Source organism: Vidua chalybeata, chromosome 5 (assembly GCF_026979565.1).
Source record: "Vidua chalybeata isolate OUT-0048 chromosome 5, bVidCha1 merged haplotype, whole genome shotgun sequence".
In the NCBI taxonomy this organism is placed as follows: domain Eukaryota; kingdom Metazoa; phylum Chordata; class Aves; order Passeriformes; family Viduidae; genus Vidua; species Vidua chalybeata.
Genome location: NC_071534.1, coordinates 40,350,807 through 40,376,940, shown reverse-complemented (window position 1 = coordinate 40,376,940; position 26,134 = coordinate 40,350,807). Strand labels below are relative to the sequence as shown.

General features: G+C 43.7%; 1 protein-coding gene across 5 annotated transcripts in view; it reads right to left on the bottom strand.

Moving 5' to 3' along the window:
- The window catches only part of PPM1H (protein phosphatase, Mg2+/Mn2+ dependent 1H), a 133,517-nt gene extending 110,553 nt beyond the window's left edge, over nt 1–22,964 (bottom strand). For 2 of the 5 annotated variants that reach the window (XM_053942739.1, XM_053942738.1), the window contains exon 1: nt 22,677–22,964. In XM_053942739.1, the coding sequence (XP_053798714.1) occupies nt 22,677–22,912 (236 nt within the window). In that variant the 5' untranslated portion in view covers nt 22,913–22,964. Of the gene's footprint in view, nt 1–6,121; nt 6,212–12,374; nt 12,438–13,055; nt 13,305–14,646; nt 14,734–22,676 lie in introns of those variants that run through there. The other 3 variants (XM_053942743.1, XM_053942742.1, XM_053942740.1) reach the window with 3 other exon arrangements.
- Nucleotides 22,965–26,134: the final 3,170 nt, after the last annotated feature.

Genomic DNA, 26,134 nt, shown 5'->3' with positions numbered 1-26,134 from the left:
AAGTATACTTGTAAGTTCTGAAGCCAGAAAAGTTAATTATCTAGTCAGATCACTGACATACCACAGATCCTTATGTGTGATTGAACTATCTCAGTATCAACGTCAGTCATTTGTGTTTCTACAAGTATTTTGGTGTCTCTGGTGTGTTCACATGAAAGTTTGGGGCACAAGATAGGAGCTTCACTCATTTCCCTGATGGAGCATCGAATTACTCACCATCTCGTGGAAGACTTGAGCTTCATTTTTCATTTGAATTAACAGTTTTACCTTCCAGGCCTCAGCTCTTTTTCTGCTTTTCTTCACTAGAGAAAAGAGGTCCTTTTTCCATGCATATTTTCATAAATCTAGTAAGTTCATTTCTCAACCCTTTTTTTTTTTTTCCAACCAGATAGGTTACATCCAAGTTTCCTGCTCTAAGACGCTTTCTTAGTCTTTGGAATAACTTCCACAGCCCCCTTCTTCACCTTGAAGCTTTTCTAACATTCTTTAAAGGATACTGACACCAAAACATCACCCAGTGCCCATGCAATGTGATATGCAGAGGTAAAACCAATTCAGCCTGCAGTTCTGGGACATATTAGAGAAACATCAGAGAGATATTGCCAGGTTGCCTGTAAAGCACAGTGGGTCTTTTCATCGACATCTCTGCTTAAAAGCAAGGCTCAAGCTATCAAAACCCCAAAGCCTTCAGCTCTGCCCACTTATGCCAAAGAGTGATAAATCACTTTCTGCATTGCCTCCTCTCCTGCTCTCTCCTCTTTCAAAGCACACCAGCTTGTTAACCTCATGCTTTGAGAGAGTGGAAAGGTCTCCACTGGAAGTGACTTGCCTTTTCCTGTGTCTACTCCCATTGGGTGTGTCCCTGTAGTTTTCCCTTCTCATTCCAAGAAGTGTGATAGCCACCTCAAATTTTGTCAAGGTGACTTCAAAATGCAGTATAAAGTTTTAAGCACTGTGTCTGTGCTCTGCAGTATGGAAATTGCAAAATTTGAGAGAAGTCCTGTAAATCAAAAGTCTGTGTTATTTTAATAGACTTCCCGTGCTAGCTGCAGTCTCTGCAGATTTATAAAACCATTTGGCAGCATGATACACACCAGTAATTACCAGAGCAGGAAACGCTCAATAATACAGAAATAACTCATAGTCATTACAGATACAAACTATGATGTGAAGATGAGAGATTTCTTTTTACCTTTTTCTTTATATAACAAACAGAAAAACAAGGAACCCTTCCCCAGACAAAAGAACTGCACGAAACTCTCCCCACAGCACTCCTCACTGCTGACAAATGCCACCAGAGTGTCAGGGAGCCTGCAAAGTACCCTTAGGGGGCAGCTATCAGACTTGTCCAAGCTTTCAGTCGTGGAATAATGGACAATTCTGCAAAACAGATACCTTGCCTATGTGGACCAAAGAGATAAAAGGGCCAAACTCAGCCCTGTAACAAAGCAGCAGCAATGCTGTTGCCTTCACAACACTGCAAGGGTTTATACTTAGTTTTTAAACAAAGCATTAGATACATTGCAACCTTCATATAAAATGATCACTCAACCACTCAATTATCACAACCACTCAAGGTAATTCTGTAGTTTATGCAGCAGTTTTAATTACTCAGTATAAAAAAGGCCCAATTTTGATCTAAGAATTGACAGTTTGACAAAATCTCCTAAGAAACAAGACTTCTCAAGCACTGAATCTTTATCAAGGTTTTCCCATCTGCAAGAACAGTGAAGAAGTGAAAATACGTAATAAGGAATTTTACCAGGCCCAAACCACGGAGTCTGTGGAAGATGATACACTGTTTGTAGCAAGAAAATCATAATGTATCTCTATTTAGCATACACATGTGTGCCTATTTGCTCTAGATGCATGTATAATCAGCCCTAGCAGAAATTAGAAATCATATGAAGGATTAAACATCAATTGCCTGTCCTCCTACACTTCCCATCCCTCTGCCAGGTCCTGATTAAAACAGAAGGCACAGTAGCAGTGGTTGGAAAGACACATTGAAATTGAAATAAGAGAAGAAAATAGCTGTTTTCTTTTTGTATAAAACCTATAAAAGCCACATTAGTATTTGACTGTCAACAAATACCACCATATTCTGAAATCAGGAAATCCTGATGGTTTTAACAGGATCTAGAAGGCGCACAAAAATGAGGATTATTAAAACTTGAAGATGCACCAATTATATTTGATGATGGAAGTCAGTGTTATGCAAATAATTATTTTAATATTTCTCAGGCATCCTACATATTATAACTATTTCTCAGTGACTAGGAGGGTTTCACACAATCTTTAAGTGTAATCTTTAGCTAGCTTCACCATCTGGGAGTTCACAGACAGCATTTAATCTTACTGGCTTTTTTCCAAGAGACTTACTATAGGTCTGTGGCATGTGTTTCTTTTAACAATCAAATTTGGGGGTGATTTTGTACTTGACTGCGGTTTAAAATAGCCGACTATCATAATAATATGAGGGAGATCAGGTCTCCAGAGAACAGCATCTTTTATGACAATAGCTGACAGAGCTCAAATTTTGCTTGATGCTTTCCCCTAATTATGCAGAAACTTCTTCAGATATGAACAAATGCAGAAAACTTCTAACTACATGCAGATAAACCATAAAAAACCAAACTGCTAGTATAACACAGGGCACCTGGTCAGACAAGAAGAGCACTAGGTGGTGAGATGATGCAAGAAAGGGCATACTAGGAATGCAGGGGGGCAAAGAAGGAGGGCAAAGTACAATTACAAGTCAGGCCATAAAGCCATTCTACATATCTAGGGATATTCCTATCATTATGCATGTGTATCTCTAACTTTTTCCATTATGCATATCCAGAAGAGCTACAGTAAGTTTGATTTCTCAGGTCCATTTTTTAAAAGGTCTATTTTCTCCTTCATTTTGGTCTAGATTTTTCAGGGATTTGTTTTAAAATATCTCAGAAAAACCATGGCCAGGAAGAGGATGGGAAGATATGAAAGATGTTCCAAACCTTCACCATCAGTCTGGAGCAAAGTTTCTGGGTGTAGAGTCACCCACACAATTCCTACTACTCTGGACAGAGTCTACTGTATTCAAAGCACATGTAAATTTCAAAATTCCTACTAATTCCTACTAATTTTAAAATTCCTAGCTCTACCCGCCAAAGCATTTATTAGAAACAGTGCTGTTTCCACCCAAGGCAGGGGGCTGGAACTGGATGATCTTTAAGGTCTCTTCCAACACAAACCATTCCATGATTCTCTGAATCTATTCTGGCACAGCTCAGTTTCAGATTTTTTTGTTTGTTTTGTTTGGTTTTTTGTGGTTGTGTGGGAGGGTTTTGTTGTTGTTTTTCTTTTGTTTGTTTTGGTTTTGGTTTAATGCATTGGGAGTTTGTTGCTTAAAAGATTTTGGTAAAACTGATGTTTATTCTGAAGGCTCAAGAACTAAGGGCAGAAAAAGAATGTGAGGTTAAGGTAAGTGCAACACATGACTTGCATATAACATGTTGCTGTTTCAGATGCCTGCCAGTTTTGGGGATGAGGATTTCTTGGTCTGTGGTCAAACCTCAGTAGTTTGACAAGACCTAGGAAATCAATGCATGATGACAACTTCCTTGTCCCATAACACTCCACAGGACAAATGGACAGCACAGCCACACTGGACATCACAGACTACAAGCTGGCTGAGGAAATAATATTGTCTCTCTTTAGACAGAACTGTTCTGTTTCATGTTGATTTGCCACACAACTAATTCAAAGGAAAAATTATCAACATAATTCACAAAACATATCTGTCACACTGCAAGAAAATTATCAACATTATTCACAAAACACATCTGTCACACAGCTGAAAAATAGAGCAACATTTTTATCTCATATAGTACTCAAGTCACGTGGCAGCACTCTTAGATATAATTAGAAGTTTTCCATTTTATTCAACTGTTACAAATGAACAGCGTGAGACTTCACAGGAGCAATTTCATGGGAAGGGCCAAAGGAAAGCAATAAGCAAAAGAAAACAAAACACTTTCGCAAACACAACTACCCACAGTATGGCAACCTGCTGGGCACACTGTATAAGGAGAGGCTTTGTTTCAGACAAAGGTCAGGGTTTGTTTTCTTTAAAAACCTGTCTAAAATGGCTTTTTTTCAAAACATCATCTAATAGGTCATTACCAACACATACAGATGAAATCTATACTCTAAGCCGTGGTGCACATTCCTCAGCTGCTAACACCAGCTAAGGCAGCTGCCCACACAGGAAGCCCTATTTGCAACAAGGCAACACTGGTAGTGGTCCTAGACTTCAATAAGTTGTCAAATTCTTATGTTCAGATTTCTAGACCAAATTCCTATTCACAGCTAGTTGACCAGAAACATTTTTTTAGCTACACTGTCAGACTACTCTGCCATTCAATGGATGTATTTCACTCTTTTGTAATAGGACCCGCATCCATGAAATATGGAGGACAAGAGGGATAGAAATCAGCTTTGCAGTCACATCACCCACTTCACCTCCTTCTTCAGAAGATCTGAACACATCCTACACAGCACACGGAGAGACTGCAACAAGTCAAAGCTTTCTATGGCAAATCCTTCCCATCAGCTGCAGACCACCACAGACAGATCTAGCTCCCACTCCATAGCCATGCTACCACTGGCTTCCTTGTCCACAAAAAGTAAAACCGCTGCTGCAAAATGAAGGTTTTTATACCTCTGCATCTCTGGGCAGCAAACTGTAAGGTGAACAGACACAGGCAACAGGAAGGACCTTTCCTACAATCCATCCGAAATTGATCAACGGTACACACAGCTTACACAGCTACCTGGAAGTATATTATTTCTAACACTTCAAGTTATTGTTCAGATTTCATGTTGTTTCCTAAAACAACAAGTTGGAAATCTTTTCATTTTTAGACCTCCAATCACACTTCCTCCCATCGCCCCACAGATGTACATTTTACTTAGCTAAATTTACACAGTGGACCAGGTTTACTTTGCTGATGAACACTGGATAAGCCCTGATCTGCAGGTATGTATTAGGCATTCTTCCCTCTTTCAGACACAGGACAATAATAGCTTATGAAGAAGTTCTAGCAGGAACATTCCCAAACAAGCTTATTTTGTGCCTTATATATGGAAACTCTCATCTCTTTCCACAAATTCCAAACATGCTTTTAACTTTGGTTAAGATAAACTCTCTGGCAAAATGCTACAATAGCTCCATATGTGACTTAGGTCCCTCACTGCACTGTGACACGCTACTGCGAGCACCAAGTGCTTTGGTACTGCAGTGCCTTCCTCTGCACAGAAAACAAATCTCATCTGTTCTAATTCCTTGAGAGTATAACTACTTCCTTGTCAATACTTTAGTTCCTCCAGGTATTGTTAAAGACCTCACAAGGGAAAGAGTTTTCAGATCCCATTCTTATTTTCAAAGTCAACACCACCTTGCCATTCCCCCAGACTGAGCTATTTGATCAAGGATTCTTTATGACTAATCCATTCAGTAGTAACAGATCTTCTGTGCCTTCTAACCTGCCTGTAACAATGCTGGCTTATTTACTGTAATAGGATGTTCACTTGACTTTTGTGAAGTCTTTTTCAAACGGTAATTTTGCAACACTGATACTGGGGAAAGCAGTATAGAGCCCCATAGGTCTGTGATGCTTTTGAGGAGCTGTGACTCTCAACAGGAGAAGAGGGGAGGGAAAAAAGGTATCTGGATATATTTTGCCTGCCTTTTTTTTTTTTTTTTCTGAAATATGAGTTAAAATATTACACAAGAGCTGAAAGACAAAGAACAAGATGTTACATTATGCCAATAGCCAGCAGTAATTATTTTTCTTCTTGGTGAGGTAGACTTTCTCAGTTCTTTTCTGGGAAAAAGTTTTTACTTTTATGGAATACCATAAAAATAAGCACATCCATCTTTAAACAAAGAAAATTTGCCTTCTTCAATGTTTAAATACACATTCCTAAAATGAAAATACTTCCCACCATTAAAAGATGTTTTTTTTTTTTTTAAAGGAAGTTCTCCCCATGCAGAAAAGCTACATACCAGTTTTTGGTAGTTTGTGCTGTCACTTCTGTTTTCTATTGCACTCCCCATGGAAGGGCCCTCTCCTACCTTTGGTATTTCCTCTGTGTACTGGTTTTTGCTGGGATAGAGTTAAATTTCTTCATAGTAGCTTGTGTGGGGCTCTGGTTTGGATCTGTGCTGGAAACAGGATCAGAAATATAGAGATGCTTTTATTATGGCAGAGTAAGGCTTACACAGCATCAAAGCAACCTTTTTGCTTTCTCATCCCATTCCACAAGTGAATGGATTGAGGGTGCACAAGGAGTTGGGAGGGAGCAGAGCCAAGACAGCTGACTCCAACTGATCACATACCATATGGCATCATGCTGGCAATAAAAGTTGGGCATAAGAAGAAGGAAGGGAGGAACATTTGGAGTGATGGCATTTGTCTTCCCAAGTCACTATTATGTGTGATAGGGCCCTGCTGTCCTGGAGATGCCTGAACACCTGCCTGCCCATGGGAAGTGGTGAATGAATTCCTTGTTTTGCTTTGCTTGCATCTGCAGCTTTTGCCTTAGCTATTAAACTGTCTTTATCTTAACCCATGAGTTTTCTCACATCTACCCTCATGATTCTCTTCCCAGTCCCACTGTGGGGGAGTGACTAACATCTGCTGGTGCTTAATTGCTGACCAGAGTTAAGCCACAACACTCTGTATTATCATTCCAAACAACAACAATAAACAAGTCTGGAAAAACTTTCTAATTGCACTGCTTTCTGCTGCACAGGTGGGAGTGGGAGAAGAGGTTAATTCAGGAATGAACCCAGCCATAGCAGAGCAATCCCCTTAATGCCCAGTAGATGCCTGTCATGCAGCAAACATGAAAAAGTTCTCTATTTCAAAGAAAAAAAGAGGAGTGGGGGAAGATTTTAGGGTTTCAATATACCTGTCTTTAACTTTAAATACCTTTAAATCCAGGGTCTAAGGGCTTCCTGAAACAGGAGACCCTGAACTACATCTTTAACAAACCTCTCTGGTATGTCCTCATGCAATAAATTCTGCCGGTATACTCTAAGGTACACAGGGAAGCATTATCTTTATTGCTGGTTACAGCCTTTCATTTTCTGTCATAGGGACTTCTACTCCTGTTAAACCTCTCTCCCAACACAAAAAATATTTAGCCTGCCATCAGTGTGCTCCTTCCTGGCTTTTTAGGCTTCATTTTTGTTGCCTTCTTTCAACTCCTTTATGTTCCCTACTTGTTTTTTTCCAATCATTACTCCTCTTTAGCTCTGCCCATAATTAAGGGTGAACACAGTTGTCATGGTTTGACGCTGGTGCAATGCCAGCACCCCCATGAAAATGCACCTTCCCCAAATGAGTGCTGTGAGATGTGATCAAAGCAGAGCAGGTTCGAGCTTAAAAACAAAGGAAAGAACTTTATTAAGCTACTACTATGATAAAAGACACACACACTGAATCCAGAATGAAAACCCTCCAAAACATTCTTCCTCCCCCCACCCAAACTCCAACAAACCACAGTGAGATACAACTTGGACCCTCAATCAAGCTACCACCCTTCAGATAATCAATACTCAGTCCATCAAGGGAGAGAGGAGTCTCTCTTGCACCATAGACCCCCCCCAGGAAACACAATTGCCACCCTTGTGTTTCCATGTCACACATGGCAACTGCCTGGAGAAAATCTGCCAGTGTGACCCTCTCCTTTCCATGTCACAGTGCTCTCACCACCGTGCATGGACAGACTGCTCATAGGGCTCCTTTAAGGATGCTTTGCCAAGAACCAAAAGAACAACAGTTCAGTTTCTCATTTTTCAGGAGAACAGTCGTTTCCCCCCCCCCCCCCCCATTTTCTCCTCCCCTGGGGCTGAGGGTCTCAAGAACAGAGATCATCTTCCTGAAGACAGAGGGCACCACCACACCCTCCTCATCACTGCAGCAAGTCACTCTCTTGGCTCCAACCACTGCATCCCCCTAAAAATGCAGTCTCTGTTGCAGGAGAAATTGGTTCAATCTATGGCTATACAAGAAAAGTCCAGCCAAGGCCACTCCATCATCTCCTCCCACCTAGGACTCTTTCCCCGTCTTCTTCTGACATCTTGGGCCCCAGGCCATCTCTCTTCTCTTTCAGACCAAGGAGGATTAATATTTCATAAAGCTTTCATTATCCAAGAAGGGGTTAAAAGTCTCGGACTCCCCAGACGGCTGAAATCTCGGCCCAGAACTCCAACTCCCGCGGCTGGGCACCTTCCCCCCCCACCCTTCTCCTTCTCCTCTGCCGGTGTACTGCTGGCACAGTCTCTGTCTCTTTCACTCTCTCTCCCTCTGCAGGGGAGAACAAAGACATCTCAGATTTTCTCCACCCTTCCGTCCGCAGGGGCCAGCCCGGTTCCAGTCCCTTCACACCCTGGGCCTACCTCGACCAAGCTGCATGGCTTCCCCTCCCCCACCCAGCCTTGGCTGGGCAGGGGAGAGTCTGCACTCTTCTCTTCTCTGACCAGAACCAAAGAGAGAGTCCCCGTGGGAGTTCTCTGCTTTTAACCCCCTCTGTTCTCAGAGGTGTGTCCAATGCCTTCAGTGGCCCCTCCAAGTGTCAGTATCCACACCTGACCACTGATTGGTTTGATCCCAACTTCCTGAGAAAATTCACTTCCCTGTCAAACCATGACAACAGTCTTACTGTGTTTTAAATGTAGACTTTCCAGAGGCAACCCATTTTCCACTATCACATCCTACTTTCATCATATGTGCCTTTCCAAAACAATACTACAGGGGTAACTGTATCTTCAAAACAGGTACTTGTGTAACACTACTTGAAATAATCCCTGCCAAAGACCACTACATTTCTCCAAGATGAAATTCATCTACTCTTCCAGTGGTTTCATGTTCTCCAGGCAGTATGAAGCAATTTCAAAGGGAAAAGAACAGAAATTTCCCCTTTATTTGATAGTGGGAGGAGCTTTGAGGATTTTTTGTTGCTGTTGAGTGAAAGGTACTCAGTTATTTGATAGCTTAAAGAGGTTTTCTGGCCTTAGAGAAAGCTGTGAGAGAGCACAACACTTAAACCACATACCAAACCATCAAGATTGTAAGTGCAAGAGAGGCAGTGTACATCATGCCATATTCAAACAAAGTGAGAGTTTTTACTTGTAAACAAGGCAGTTCCAAACAACATCTCAAAACACCAGCCTGACTGAGCCTATAAATTTGTACGATTAGTAGTGCAACATTTTGTTGCTACAGCATAATCTCTACCAAGTATTTGAAGTATTGTAACAGGATCAATGCTTGAGGCAATTCAACACAGGAGACAGAAGTGAATAAGACTCCTTTTCAGTGAATTTGCTCCCACCTTGCAATCCTTTAGGAATGGAACCAAGCAATTGTGTTACAGTTTGGCCAGGCACCCTTCCAACAGTGCCTGCACACTCCCTCTCTTCCCTGGGATTCTGGGGGCAGCTGCCACCAGGACCTCCCAGCTCCAGTGTCACTGCTGCCACATTGGTAAGAAAGGACACGAGAGGAGGGGGAACCTGACAGGAAGTCAAGGAAAAGCCTCAATTCACACAATTTCTCTAAATTGAAGAATCTCAAATTTGCTGCTTGAACAAAAAAAGCAGTAAGTTAAGTCCTTTGACCTCATCCTTGCCAGAGCTCTTCACTACAGGGGTTCAGGCGGTATTTGACTCCAAGACTAGGCACACTTATTTTGAATTTTCCAACAAACAGGCAAGACACAAACAAGGTTATTTTCCTGCTTTCTCCCTCATTTCCCATGGAAATAGAAAACAGGCTGAGCTGCTGAGGGCGACACTTCCTTCTCCCCAAACGATGGCCATAGGGAGCATGGAACCTTTGAGGATGGCAATCCGCTCAGGTTGTGTTTTGCCTTTCCCGGGAGAGGCCACTGCCCTCTGTCCCCAGAGTAGTGTGCTGTCCGTGCCCACGCTGGCACAGGCTGTGGCACAGTGCTCTGCTGTTGTCATGGGGGCTTCTTCCTCTGCCCCTCTCCGGCACCCAACAGCATTTCCAACAGTTCACACTGGCACTCCCACAGAAGTCCACCCTCTCATTCCCTTAGCACTAAAAAGATGTGCCTCAAGGGAAAAAAAAGAGATCTCCAGGTCATTCATTTGAGGTAGAAGCTGCAGCTTTTCTTAGAGACAGCTCTATCCCTGGTCTGTGTTAAACCAGCCATGCCGCCAGTCCCAGCAGCAGCTGTCACATATCAGCTAATAACACAATCCCAATGCAAACCTCTGGGTTGCAAAGCCCTGAAGAACCATGGGCAGTGTGCATTAAGTTGCTCCATGCCCATGTTTATACACACACACCTGAAAGGACTATGTTCTTTCTGTTTCCACTTACATGCTCTTAGTTTCAGATTTCTAAATTATGCTGTGCAGCAAGAACTAGAAACTTACTGCTGGCTATGAGAGTTTCTTCTCTTGATTCTAGTTCTTTTTCAAAGAAGATCAGCTGAGCTACCAAAATAGTTCCTTCTCCCCTCTTTGAAAGCACTTCATAGAACTAGCTTGTGATTCAGGAATCAGACACTTCTCTAAAACCAAGAAAGAATGGAATTACAGCTAATCACATTAGCCTGCAACTTTTTTCCCCTCTAAAAGCAGGATTAAAGGCAGAGATGGGGAACTTCCCACATTCCCACACACCAGCTGCATTCTTCCAGACTCAGCTTGCTGAACAGCTAACAGAATTACCATCCATAGACCTAGGATTTTCAGGGATTACTGTGGAGAGGTTGCCAAAGGAACTAACTGGACTCTAATTCCTGGCTTTGCACTACCAGAAAGGGATAGAAAGACCTTAAAATGACATTGAGAAGCACCCCAGAGGTAGCCACAGCCTGAGGAAGTTGCCATCTAGATTTTGTAAGGGCTGTGGCGACATTGATCTTGAAGTTTATTGATAAGAACAACAAAATGAACTGAAAACTCAGGTCTGGAGATGTGATTAATGTGAGCAGTGACTAGGTAATGGAGAGAGGATTGCCCTCCAAGACTGATGCTGATGTACATCTGTTTAAAGAGATCACTGTATGTTTTAATGCCTTATCAATTCCTGCATTATGGTTGAGAGTATGTATGGCTAAGTTCTGATCGTCAAATTACTCCAAAAATAGCTGAAAAACAATTTTTTTTTGTTCAAAGGGGAAGACAAAGAAGTGGAGAAAATTTTCTATTTACATTTTTCAAAATGTAAATCACTCATATCAAACCAAACATACATAAAACTTTGACCTTTGTCGTGATATAAGCAGTAATAATTACTGAGGCTAGCTTTAAGATTATTATTTTCCATTTCCAAATACCAAAATCTAAAGTCATATTCCACCCCCTCCATGATACCACAAATACAATGCAGGTTTCACTGTAAAACTTTTAAACTTTCTAAAGAATAAACATTGCAAATTTCAACTTAGAAAATTAGAAGTTTTCTTTTTTCCCCATTTAAGGGATTTTTTCCTTCAAGGATTTGATCAAATTTCAAATTCAGAAGAAAAAGCACGTTCTTCAAAATGAGGTTTCAAAACACACAACCAGCAATTTAAGGACCCTAGCTTTACTGCACAGGCTTCTGCAAAGCATCACGTACTGCTGAACAAATTAAAAACCCAAGACCCTCACTCAGCCTGCCAAGGCACCTGCACGAACTTGGAGCCATGGAATTAAAAGTGGGAGGGATGCAATGGGACAGAGGAAAAGGCACTGAGCCCCACCCCATAGCCACTGAAGCCAAGGGAGGTGCAACTCTTTGCACTCTGGGGTAGGAGCAGAGCTGTTCAGCTGCTTCATGAGCCTTGTCATAAAGGCAGGGACAGGAGTGTAACACAGGGGCCCTTGCCTTTGAAACTGATCATCCAGTGCAACCCTGAACCTGCTGAAGAGGACCCTGCTCTCATTTACAAAGGTTGAGCCTGAATCAATTTAAGGCATGCTTTTGCCAACCAGTAAGAAAAAGGTTGCTGCCCATTATAAAGTTTCACAGCTTCTTCCATCTCCTCCCCAGACAGGCAGCAGAGATACTGAATCAAAACGAAAAAAGTCCACAACCAAAAAAAACCAAACAAACAAAAAAACAAAAACAAAAACAAACAAACAAAAAAAACAAAACAAAAAAAAAAAACCAAACAAAAAAACCAAACCAACCCCCCCCCCCCAAAAAAAAAAGCACCAAATAAACCCCCAAAAAACCCACAGCTTCCTGAGAGAGAGAGAAGGGGAAAACAAAAGAATAATAATATTTTTTTTAAAAACTATTAGTAGCACATAGCTTGGGGGGTTGGGGGGGGGGGTGGGTAGTGTTGCCCAAACTCACCTTTCACTCAAACTGTTTCAAAACCTAACAAAACCCATGAGCTCATATGGTGACCTGCCACATCTGGAAAATACACAGATCTCTGATGAACAGCAAGGTAACTTATTTTGTCTCTTCACAAGACATTTGCACAAAATTGAGCACTGCTCAAGTTATAAGAGCTGGAGATGTGTCCTCAGTCCCACCTCTAATGTAAAACTCCACCAAGGACCAGATTGTTAGTTATGACTGACAGGTATTTTACAGCATTACAAACATGCACTACGCATCATCTGTTTCTGAGAAGGTCTCTAACACATACCTAAAGATAGAAAAATCATACTTGGCCTAAATGAATCAATTTTGGCAGGAAAAAAAAAAAAAAAACGTGATCTGCTGCAGAACTTGGCTGGAGATGGATCTTTTTTTCTCCTTGCAGGGAGTTTGGAAAGCAGAAATTATCATAACAGGACACAAAGGACAGAGAAACAAATCAGGGAAATCCAGAAGGGCTCACAGTGGGGAGCAGAGAAGAGGAAAGAACTCACCTCTTGTCTGTATGTTTATGCAATGGAGTAGATATACAGACAGGACAACGCAAGAGGCACTTAGATATAGGACCAGCAGATGAAGCAAAAGAAGAAATTGACTGCAAAGACTTTGGAAACAGAGCTATGCCTATAAAGAGACAATCTCACTGACCTCTAACACCAGTCCAAGGACATTTTGCTGCAGGATTTCTGGAGCAGTGGTATGCAGGACATCAGATGCAATCAAAGCTCAGTGGATTTCTCCCCTTATTGTAGCAGAATACTACCATGGAAACCATGAAGGCAATGGCACATGGTCTTCTACTCTTTCCCTCTCCTCACCCTTTCTCCCTGAAATCGGGCAAAAGCTGGCTGTCTCAAATCACAGTTTCAGTGTCATTATTGTTACCTGCAAAAGAACCTGAACAGCATCAAAACAGTCAGTCAAGGTAGACTACACCTTAGGGTAGCAATTTAGAAAGAAGAAAAAGGGAGGGGAAAAGAAAAAGTTATTAGAAATGGTTATTCACCTCTAAGCCATAGTTACCACCTGGACCTCAGACCTGCTTTCATAAGAGGGGAAAGTGCAGAGCCTACAGGGTCTGACACTGTTCACAGAGTTGAAAACAAGCTGGCATTATGACAAGTGGCAGTGATAGACAGACAGATCTCCCCACATCAGAGGAGGAAGAGGCTGATATGATCTTGGGGGACCAGACCCATTCAACTCCTGCTTGTCTTGGAGACAGTGCATTTAGGTCCCCATTTGGGCCACACAAGACTTTCAGTTCTATCAAGCCGGAGGCTCTCTGAGGACACAGCACTGCCCATACCCCTCTACCTCAAGCAGCTCGAGACTCCCTCAGCAGATTCTCTCCCCCTTAAGCCTCACTGTGTTGAATACAGATCCCAAACAATGAACAAAGCTCTCAATTTACCACCCTACTTCATGCCATAAAGTTGTCTGCTGGCCACAGCCCCCTTAAACCTCTTTTTACTTGAGTTTCTTTCTTAAATCAGTGTGATTGCTAAGTTATGTACAGGGTCCATATTTTGGTGTTCCCCAATTATGCATTTACCACATACCCTCCTGCACTATCTACTGCACTTGCTAATGTTGACTGCCTCAGCGTGGTGTTATTTTTGTCCTTCCCCCACCCAGACTCCAGCAATTAAACCATGCTGTGATCAAGACCCACAGACATCCCTTTGGCTGGCTTTATCCTAGCACTGCTTCCCTGATGAAATACTGTGTGCAGTATTTATTTGGAGAACGTTAAACTCTTCAGACAAACACTTGCCTTAGTATTGGGAGGAGGAATCACACCTGCCTGCAGCCTTTTATGAGCTTCACCTACTGAACAGCTCATGCAGCATCAACCACTTAGCAACCATGGAACTTATAACCCCAAGTACAGCTGGCATCTACCAGACAGCAAGTGTGCTTCTGGATGAGGGAGATAGAAGTGAAGAAGCCAAAAGGCTTCAATGGACCTGTTGGCCATCTCTTACTTTCTGGACCCTCTACCTACCATTGAATGAAGCTTCCACCCTGTGTCAGTTGGATTTGAGGGGTGGAGCAGCTCGACACAAGCTGGGAGTTCTCTCACCAGCTCTGCTCCCTGTTTTGTGCTCCGAGCACTTAAAACTGTGACCTACTCTACCTGACCTCTGATCAGGAAACCACTCTGGATAATATGTGTATTATACCTGGACATCCCAAACATACCCTACCAAGTAAATATGACTAGCCAAATGGGAACCTGCGGCATTCGCGTTGTTTTTCCTGGGCAGCTCTGGAGAGCCCGGCTCGGGCACTGCTTCTCGGCGAGACCGGTGCTTGCCACGATTCCCCAGCACTTCTGCTGCCGTGCACCGGGGCAGGCTGGTCACATTCTGCCGTCAGCGCGAGGGATGAGACAAAGAGGCAAAGGAATTGTCCACTTTGTCCGCGTGGACAGCTGGAAAGCTTTAATGGCTGTGAGAGCTGTGGTGGAGAAGCTGTGACCCACTCCCAAACACTGCGTGGACGAAAATGGCCCCAAACAAAGGAAGGCATAGGGTGTTATAGGGGGCGGGCCAAGGGAGGCGGAAGCCCCCTCGCCCAATGGGGGCAGGCTATGGGGGCGTGACGTGGATCGAGGTAACCAACGGGTATGCTCCAGGGCAAATGGGGTTGCGGGAGCGTGGTGACAGGCACAGAACTCTCCGAAGTGGACAAAGGGGTGGTTACAGGACTGGCATGGTGAGCTCCAATGGTAAGAGACCCGGAGCAGACTATCGCAGTGGGGGGAACCCGGGGGTGCACAGGGGTACACAGAACTGGCTAACTAACAAATATCAGAACCCCTAATCTGAACCCAGACCTGGGATGCAACAGGAACCAATTCTTAGAAGTCACCTTTCTCTTTCTGTTTAACAAGAAGGAAGAAAAAAATCATTAGAGACAACAAAAGGCACAGCTAATACAAAGGTGCTGCTGTCCAATAGGACCTCTTGCTTTTTACAGTTCAATCAGAACAGAAATCCAAGGGGAAGTGGTTAAAGATCCAGGTTAGATGTAGTTCAGGAGCCTCTATTTTCCTTGCAAATGCTGCTCCATCACAGATATAGCACCTACTCCAGCCCCATGCCATAGCAAAGCACTATGTCTGCTCTGCCTAAATTATCTCTCTGCACTCATTAACAGCACTCCCCCACTCCAAGTCTTATTTGGGATTCAGCTCACAAAGCTGATTTAACCCATCCTGAAACCCACAAACCATATTTCTTTCTCAAGTAGCACACAGATCCCATCAGAGGAATGACCTGTGTTTTGCAGCACTGCCTCCTTTCAAGGTCAAACTGAGCATGTTTCATTTGATCACATCCACAGGCTCAAAGCAGTTCACCCCGAGGGGCACAGCCCTGTCAGTTTGCTTTATGCCGTGACGATAACTGTGCCAAACCACTCCCACTTACACCCATCCCGAGTGATGCAGCTGCAACAGAGACAAATGAACAAAGCTGGAGTGTTTGCAGGTACCATCTGCTGACTGCCAGCCGTGCTAAGGCAGAAGAGTCCAAAGGAAGGCTACCTGGGAGGACACAGTCATGCTCTGGTGTCAGAAGCTAGGACCATGCTCAAGCAAGCCTTTCAGAAACAAGACAACACTAGTCTTTAGCCTCTGAGAGACTAGCAATATGAGAGAGCTTTGAGGGATGAATTTCATACTCACCCCATTCGGAATCACGTTTGTGCAACTTAGATAGTATTAAAAGCACCTGAGCACAATTTACCTTTTTTATCCTCTTTCTACTTTTCTCCTTTAACCCCTGTAAGTTCTAAGAAATCAGAGGCCACATAGGAAAAGCCAAGTACACAACAGCAGGAAAAATAACTGTGTCATCAAAACATAGAACCTAAAACTTGAGATTCATTCTCCACATTAATGTCAAATCTCTTGCCAAAACTTATCCTCATGACTGCATTTTTTTCACTTGGAAGAACCAGTACATTTACACATGTACATTCTTCTTCAAGGTTATTCTGAAATTATTAATACTTGCAATGCACTTGGCAGATTAGAGGCATTGCATAAATATTAGATGCTATAGCATAAGGTCTTACACAAGGAAAGGGACTTCTGAAACTCTTAAAATTATCATGAGGTTTCTGTAGGCAGTTTTATATGAACCCAGGCTTAAACAAGAGCCAGGCAATATACATTAAAGTTAACATTACAGTATACATAAAGGAATAATTCATAGAGAGGAAGACTGTTCAGTTGTCTCTAGCTACATGTATGGGATTTGAGTTTTTAGTTCATTCATCAGATCCTACTCAGTCTTATGTTCTGAACTACAAAAAGAATAAAAGAAAATATTTTCATCTAGACAAAGAGAATTGCAAACAATTTTTTAAAAGTTTAAAAAAGGAAAGTAATTAATTATTTCTGTGTACATAACCTGACAACAGAACAGAACAAGATAAAAAAATTTATTCCTTTCCCCATGAGTCTCATCCTGCTGAAATTTGTACCAAACAGAACACGCACAAAAAATGTGCTTACAGATGGGGTGAGTCATGCTCCCAGGTGAGGGTTAGAAAGACTATCACTTCCAATTCACAGGAGCAGGACTGTGGTGTTGTTATCTTCCATTAATAAGAAACAATGGGGATTAGAATAAGCAATCAGTAGTTGCAAGCCCTATGCTATCCTCCAACATCAAAATATTCAACTCAGGACAAGCATTTTCTATGTTTTGCCTTGCCTCAGCTCACAGATGCGTTAAGCTTTCACCTGCTTCATAACATTATTAAAATGCTTAGCATTTGAATAAATAGTTTGGTCTAGACAGAACATGAAAGGTAGAAGAATACTTCTATCTTATCTTAACTCACCAAAGTGTTTATGATCACTGAGAAATGCCTTTAACAAAAACCTCCAGCTAATTCTCACGTACATTCATTTGCTACAAACTAAGTCACATAGAAAACATGATGCAATATCATCAGCCTTACAAAAAATCCAGTACTTTGAGATGAAAAAAAAATCCATCAACTGCTCCCCCTCTTCATTTTTAACTATAACAACTTGCCATAATAATGGCAATAAAAACAATTGTAAAATTGTTTTGTTGTAAAATAAAAACAAAAAATAATAAAAACAACTTGTAATAATGCTGGAAGGACACAGTCATCACACTTCACCTACAACTCTGCATTCATTATGGGTCAGCAGCCACCAACACCAAAGAGAAAGTGTAATTTCTAGTGCAGGCCTGCAGAGCAGAGAAACCACAGTATCTCTGAAATGTAACATTGTGGAAAAACAGCCCGGACTTTGTCTCATCAAACAAAAGGCACTGCAGGGATAATAAATTGACTTTTTAAGCCAAGAAACACACATACCAGTAAAGTTTCTGGAAACCTATTATAACTCGGAACTGCAAAGGTATCTGAAGTGTCATTTAGAATATTTCAAAAAATAAATCTAAAAGGCAGGCAAAATTGTCTCTTGCATGAGGACACAGACAATATACAATCTAATCTTTCCCCCTGTCCCTTAAGTGTATTTCATAGTACCTTTTGAAGCTCCCCAGAGAGATGGCAGAAAGGCAAGAGGAAAGAGAAGAACACATGTGACAAAAAAGCAACCAGCTATGGTCCCATCCCCAGGATTCATACAGTTTAGAAAAGCAATTATAGTACTGGATTCTGAACTGTAGGAATATACATTCAAAATGGATGGAAAATGACTAAGCTTGTTTTTCTACCACAAAATGCTACTCAGTTGCAGTTTCTCTGCAACTCCACCAGCATGAGCAGCAGGCTACTTCTTTGTCATTTGCAAATTTAGCATTTATTTTATCATGCCATATGTAGTCAAAGGAATTCAACTAGGAGAGATAGGCTCTGCTCCACCCTGTTCATCCTCTACCTTCACAGAGGGAGGAAGACAAAGCAAAAGACAAAAAGGTGAAAAATAATGTTCTGGGTAGTGTTTAGATGCAGTGAATATTGTCTGGGTCATTTCATGTTACATACTCTCTGCTTCTGCCTTTACTTTGCCAGTTACTTTCCGAGTTAAACACTGGGGCTGCTTATCAGCAGTGCTGCAGGGAAGCAGCATAACACACTGACAATAGCACAGGAAGGAACAAAAGAAGAAACTTCCCTCTCAGTAACAGGGCAATCCAAGCAGAAGCTCAAAAAACAGCTCGTGGCTCAGACAGGGAAAGCTCCAGAGGAGATCCCAGTGGCCTCAGGAGTGCAGCTGCTTGCAGACTAGAGGAAGGGACGAGTAAATAAAGTGTGAGGTAGGATCCCTCCCACCCACCCTTATTCAAATAAATCACTTAACTTTTCAGAGAGCAGAAAATCTCCTTACTCCTCTGGATTAAAGGCAGACTTAAAAGAACATTTGTTAACAGACTACCTTCTCCCAGGGTCATTCCTGATGCATGCCAGCTAACCACATGCAGAGAACTATGTTAAGGGTGCCCTTGATTAAAAATGAAAAGTTTATTTCTAAATAAAATGATACCTTTAAATACAATTAAAAAGCTTACTGGATGTGGGATACAATTTTAATTTTGCTTCTACAGAGCTTAACAACCATTAAACAAGTGTCTATGGTATATCTCTTTGAAACATGGCCTTTTGCCGTCCTGTATGAGGTGAAATGAAATTCAAGGTCTCAGGGTTGTCATGCAAGGAAGAGACAGCAAGACAGTAATTTCAGAAGACAGCCTTTAGGCTGCTCACTGACTAAGGAAAGCTGAGTCCCCATGGGATTCCCACTAAAATGTCAGGAAGCAATGATATTTTATCCCAGTACCAAGTATGTTTCTGAAGATTTCATTTGCCTGCCTACGTGTTTTTCGTAATGATCACTCCATTAAAAGATGGAAAGTTAATAATAAAAAATAAAGGCTAATTTACATTTCACTACATAATATCACAGAGCTAAGTAGGTAATTTTAGAAATAAGTTAAAAGATATGACATGAACGAACAATATTACAAAAATAACCATTACAAAAAATGTTCAGTACTAGAGGAGGAAGAAAGTGGAGTGGAGGAGAAATGCTTGTTCCAGGGGAGTAAGTCAGATGAACAGGCCCATACCACACATATTCTAGGGAAAAGAAATAGCCAACAGGGTAAGCTACTTTGTCAATATGTTGTTTAGCAAGAAATACTAATCCTCAGGAATCAAAGAAGCAAGAGGAATCCCCTAAAAAATGCATATTTTGTAGATACAAACTGCTGCAGTCTGACATGGGAAGCAGGTCTAACCGCAAAATGCCTTCTCCAGCTTGGATGAAATACCAACATGACAGCATCAAGGAACTCTGGTATCATCTGTAAACTGACATGTTTTACAACTAAAGAACATGAACATTACAAATGCTTTCCAGAAACTCAGCCTCCAGGTGACCTATTCTTAGAGCCAGAATTTCTTCCTAAAGATAGTGAGACAGATGCTGCTGCTGGGTGTGGAACATAAATCCACTGATCCAAACCCTGCTGTGCAATGCTTCACAACATCAGGGCAGATAGAGTACAGGTGGCACACACTTCCCTTACACTTTCTGGGCCAAATTCCCACCTTCTAAGTCTACAACAAACCTCTCATTAGCTTCAGGAAGTAAAAATCCCTGTGTCCATAGGCATCCCAACCAACAAAACACTGCAATCACTTTTGCTGATTTGCTAAAACATGAAAACACAAAAAGGCAATAGCTCAGGGAAGCTGCACCTCAGCACACTGCAGGTATGGCATGTCTTCTCTCATGTCTTCACACCAAAGCAAACTAGCAAAATGTGAGTTAAATAGCTGACCTTTGTGTTACATCACAAGCTGCTTGTGAGGACACCAAACTTCCTCCTAACATTCTTTAAGTGCTCACTTGTATTGTAACAAAAGGCAAACATTGTTCTGATAGTTTCCTTAATATAGACACTAACAAAATGCTAAATAATAGCACGAAAGCGCTTTATTCCCTGCTTTCCCCAAGCCAACAAACTTCAGAATATGTATAATAGTAATTTCATATTCCTGGTACTTTTTCCATTTCTTTTCTTTATGCAACTCAAACCTGTTTCAAAAGAAAAACATCATTTCAACACATCTCCCAGCAAGTCTTACAATTATTTTTAGAAGGCCTGGTAATAGCTCAGTATGAGTAAAGCAAAAAAAAAAGTTTGTATTTGGCAAAATCTGAGTTTGTCTGTATTTTCTTATTTTTCTTTATTCTTCAATGGTTTGCCTTTGGAAAACAATGCAATTTTGGTGGCACTGCTTTCCTCTCAGCTTCTCCACAGTGAGCATTTTGAGATCTTCTCGTTACAGTGATCCCCAGTTTTGGAACATCATGTACATACTTCTGGGAAGAGGGTAGTAACACATTCACTAGTTTTCTCTAACAAGTACCACCTTTCCCTTAGATCTGCTCCACCAGCACCAGAGCCAGTAACTGCAAGGGAAGGGGATGAGACAAAAAACAGAAACCAACCAACCAAAAAAAAAAAAAAAACCAAAAACCAACAATAAAAAAGCTACCTGGGACAAAGCAAAAGGGAGACTTCTTTTCACATAGATACCAACAGGAACTGAAAAAGCTAGTGACTTTTTTACGCCTCCCAATTAACCAAGCTGCTCAAGAGGGAAGAGCAACAAGTATATGAAAACAATCCTGGTATGTTCTGCTTTTATGACCACCAGAGCCATTTACTTTATCTCCAAACACTCTCTCACATCACATTTCATCAACAGGCTCAATGAAAACTTCACTTTCCAGCAGCCAGATTTTTCTGCCCCAGCAGTCTCAGGTGAAGCTCATGGGATGCACACACTTGGGAGCTAGAGAACCTCTCTTCCACTTTGTCACCAACTTGCAATTACAGTTACTTGCTGAAAGCCACAGAATTTCACTGAAGCTGAAAATAGCAGCATGTACTTATTTTGGAAAGAAAGGCTTTTTAAGGGACTATTATAGTGGCAGAACAATTAGAGCTTACTTTTAAATATTTAAGCTTACAGTTCATGGGGAATTTGCTCACTAACCTATTCTTTATTAATAGGAGAACAATCCAGTTTAAAATTCTTTAAATATCTCATTAAAATCTCTCTTTAAATCGCCCATTTCAGCATCCCAAATGATGTAACAACTTTTAAATAAAGCTAGTGATTGCTCACTAACAATGTGAAGCCTTCACTGTAGTTTTTGCAACAGCTATTTGGGGAATTCATATATGTCTGAAGAGACTATACAAAACGACTTGTAGTCTGGAAGGGCTAATTTAGTAACTTTAGTGATCCCTGAGTTGGTAGCAACATGGATGGCCAGATATGCTCAAGACTTAGAAGCAGTAACAGAAAGAAACCAAATAATGAATCCTGCACCCAGAATCCCCAAGGAAAACAATGTGCCTACCGATAAAGGCATCAAGTGCAAGGACATGCCTTGCCTCTGCAGCTACTCCCACTGCCAGCTGGACGTATCCAAAGGAACACTGCCTTTCGCCTGGCTGGCAAGGCTACAACCAGGTCCTGATCAGACACCTTCTAAAGTAAATACCATTATATGAGTGAGTCAGGGCAACAAACCATTTGAAAAGCCCAGTTTAGGGGCTAGCCAATGGATTTTTTTTTTTCTTTCAGTTTGGAGCCTGTGGTCCTCAAGTGTCTCCCCAAACTGGAATGCCTTTTGAGCGATATGTGACTGGTCACCACCAGCGAGCACAACAGCTGTCAGGTCCACAGGAAGGTGTTCCAAACCCCACAGATTTCACCATTCCTGGGCAGCGGGAAGTATTTACACACACACAAACCAAACCGGGTTTCCTACCAAAAGCCCTTTTTATTCCAGGGTCAAGGACCGAGACTGCTGTTCAGTACGCGGCGGGTACCCCATCCTTGGCCCCGGAGCCGTCACTACGGCTAGGGGAGCCCGATGCTGCCCCTGGTCATCCTTCGCCGACCCGGGTACCGGCCACTCCCGCGGGGACTTTCAAGGGCAGCTGACCGTCTGCATCCTCGGGCTCTCAGGAAGGAGCCACCCAGGTACAGAGCTACGGCCAGGGCCGGACACACAGCGCCGGGGATGCCGCTCCCCTCCCCCGGCATCTTCCCCCCGCCGCTCCCGCTGCGCCGCGCAGGCCCGGGGCTGCGCTCCCCCCGCCTCCGGCAGCGCCGGCACCCGCCGGGGGCTCCCTCGGCATCGCCGCCTTTCGCCGCCGGTGCGCCCGGGAGCGCGGGCAGCGGGCTCGGCCGCGCTCCACCTGCTCGCCGCGGCGTACTCACTCCGCGTAGCCCGTGGTCCAGGGCAAGCGCCGGGTGTCCTTGCTGAGGATGAGGATGGGGCGGGCGATGTGGTCGGCGGAGCACTCCACCTCGTCCGGGGACAGTCCCAGGAACTCGGGTCTCCCGTAGGGGAAGCGGAGGGGCAAGTCCGCGCCGCTGCCGTGGTCGGCGCCCGCGCTGCCAGCCATGATGCCGCCCATGAAATTGGCCACGGCGGACTTCACCCGCGTGAGCATAGTACCCCCGCCGGCGGCGGCGGCAGCGCCGGGGCCGCCGCGCAGGGCGGGGAGCGGGGCGCGCCGGCGGGCAGCGCTGCGGAGGCGGCTCCGGCAGCCCCCGCCGCGCTCCCGCAGTGGGGGCGCCGGGCCGCGCGGAGCCGGGCGAGAGGGACGGCGGGCTCAGGGGCAGCCGCGGGGCCGAGGCCTCATTGCAGGTTTCCCCCTCCCGGCGCGGCGCTGGGTGAACTCAGCCCGGCGGCAGCGGCTGCTGAGTCATGTGATAGCGCGGCTGGATTCGCCCGGGCGCTTCCTGCTCTTCCTGCGGCACCGGCGGGCTCCTGGCACACGCCGGGCACGGGCGGCCGCCGCCCCCGCCCGCCTACCCGCGCCGGGGGCCGGCCCGCGGCAGGTGCGCGGCGGGCGGAGCCTGGGCCCGGCGGGGCCGCCCCCGGCTGCCCGCAGCGATGCGGCCGGGACCTGCGGTCGTGCCCGCGGCCGCCTCCGGGATGAGCTGCCCGGGAGGCAGTGCTCTCGGAGTCGCTCGGAGTTGCATTACCGGGGGCTGGAGATCGCCGCCCGCAGTGCGCTGTCCTTGCTGCCCTGGGCTGAGCCAGCGCCGGCAGAGCCTGCTGATCCTGAGGGACAAGACTCCCACTTGGAGGGTTTACTTGCCTTCTGCTCAAACACGCCAAGGATATTTTCCTCAGGAAGCCATTTGTTAGAAAAAAGAACCTGGGACGGTGGCCGAAAGCGAGCCCTGCTGCCCGCCTGCCCTGCGTTCCCCCTGGCTGCCCGGGGAGGCCGGGGACATGCCCGTCCGCCGGTCAGCGCTGACGGCAGCCCCCGGGCTCCTCCGCGCACCGCCAGACGTTTAGGATGCTGTCATGGAGCAAAAGTGAAAGGACGGGGCCAAAAATACTCAAATTTGCGGACATTGATGTTTTAAACCCTTCTCTTGTTGTGTTATTTTGGCCATGTAATACTCTTTCACAATTAAAAAAAAAACAAAACTGGGAGGTCTCTTCCATGTGGTGGTCACCCAGATGTGTGGAGGGGTTGCAGATTTGGGTGTGCCAAGCTTTAAGGAAATGTAGGAATGGAGCAGGAGCATGTAAGAAGTCTGTCCTCTGAAGCAAGGCTTTGTCTGAGCCATGTGATTCTGCAGCCCTCCTGAGAGCTATAAGTCTCACTGAAAGGCAGTGAATGACCTGCAAAATAGAGCAGGTAGGTACGGCAAACCTTGAGAGTAGTGAAGTACTGGAACTTAAACTTTGCAGTTTATTGGACCCAAAAACGTTGGAAAATATCATTGACTAAAACTGAAACAGAGAGAATGCAGTGGTTGTTTTCCAACCCCATACTGCTGTCACTATTCATGAGGGAGAAATGTGAAATAATACGTTAGAGTTTAAATTATTATCTCTGCAAGATGACAAGGAAAAGCCCAGATGAGACATATGGGGAGACAGTTTAGCAGCTCACCGCTCAAACCAGATCTGTGCACTGTTTGAAATGTATGGATTCTTACCTCTAGTACGAAAATGTTGTAAGGATACAGCAGTACAACAGGAGGGATATGGCCTCTTCATGCTTAAAAGTACAGAGGTGCCTTGATTTCAGTTCTCTGGGAAAGAGGGTCATGTCCACTTTTGAGTCAGAAGTGAAGCCTCACTTCTCAAAGGAAGTAATAATCAGTCCCTGCAAGGCTCAGCAAGTTCTCCATATCTACCAGCCAGTGATCCGCCTGGTCCAGAAAAAGCCAGACATTTTTCTTGGTGGCATGTAGACCTTTAAAGGTTTGGATATTGAGTTCCAATAAAATACCATGTCTGAATTCTCTATGCAAATGTTTTAAAATCGACTCTCTGTCCTTCTGCAATCCCATGACTAATGGAAATATGACAGTTTGGAGGTTTTTTTAAAATGTTAACTTATATGTGACATTGGAGTAAATCTACTTTTCTGTCTGAATGGGTAACCATGCTGGGGAGTGAAGCTGCGTGTGGGCCAGAAATGCATTCATATGAGCTCTTTGAAGCATCTGAATTATGCCACCTTGCCATGCATCATATTCAGCATTCAACAAATTCAATAATTTTAATCATAATGAAAATAGATTTACACAAAGAACACTCTAAACTTTCATGCATAAAACAATTCTGATTGGAAATTACTTCAGAAAATCATGTCCTCCAGCTCCTTTTCAAAGCAGGGCCAACTTTAAAGTTATGTTATATTCTCCACAAACTTGTCCAGTCAAGTTTTCAATATTTCCAAGGATAGATTTTCAAGGATGGAGATACCACAGCCTCTCTGGACACCAGTTCCATGAATTAATTTTTTTCCCCCTGGCATCTCTTTGGGATTTCTGTTGTTGCAGTTTGTGTCTGTTGCCTCTTATCACCCTTCACCTTTGAGAATACCTCTGAGATTCTTTCCTCTCTGTACCATCTTATTAGGTAGTTGAAGGCAGGTGTAAGGTTTCTTCACCTTAGCCTTGCCTTCTAAAAGCTGAAAAAATCCATTTATCTCAACATCTTCTTGCAGAACCTTGGTGACCCACTGCTGGACTCACCCCAGTAGGTCAGCTAGGGAGCCCCAAACTGGAGACAATACTCTCACAAGTGCCATTCAGAGGGGTGTGATCATTCCCATGACTATTGCTAATACACTCCAATATGTGCAAGGGCACATTGGTGACTGATACTTTATTGCCTGCCAGGATCGTCAGGCCTTTTCCCGTGAAGATGCCTCCTTGACTGTCAGCCCTCTGCATGGGTTCTCCCCATCCCAGCTGCAGGATTTTGCACATGTTCTTGGTGAACTCCAGCAAGTTCCTGTTAGCTCATTTCTCCAGGCTGCTGAGATCCCTCTGAGTTGTCGTCCTGCCTTCCAGCTATCAATTTATTCCACACAACCAGGAGGAAAGGAGACAAATACTTACAGTCAGAAAAAAAAAATCTTAGGGCTATCATAACATCTCTGTAGGTATGATTTTTATATAGAATCATAGAATATCTCAGATTGGAAAGAACCCATAAGGATCCTGGAGTCCAACGCCCTGCTCCTTGCAGTACTAACTAAAGCTAAACCATGTGGATAAGAACCATTGTGGATAAGAAAAGATGCTCCTTGACCTCTGATAGGTTTGATGCCATGGCCAGTTCCCTGGAGAGCCTGTTGCAGTGACCAAACACAGTGAGACCTTTTCCTAATGTCTAATCTGACCTTACATTGATG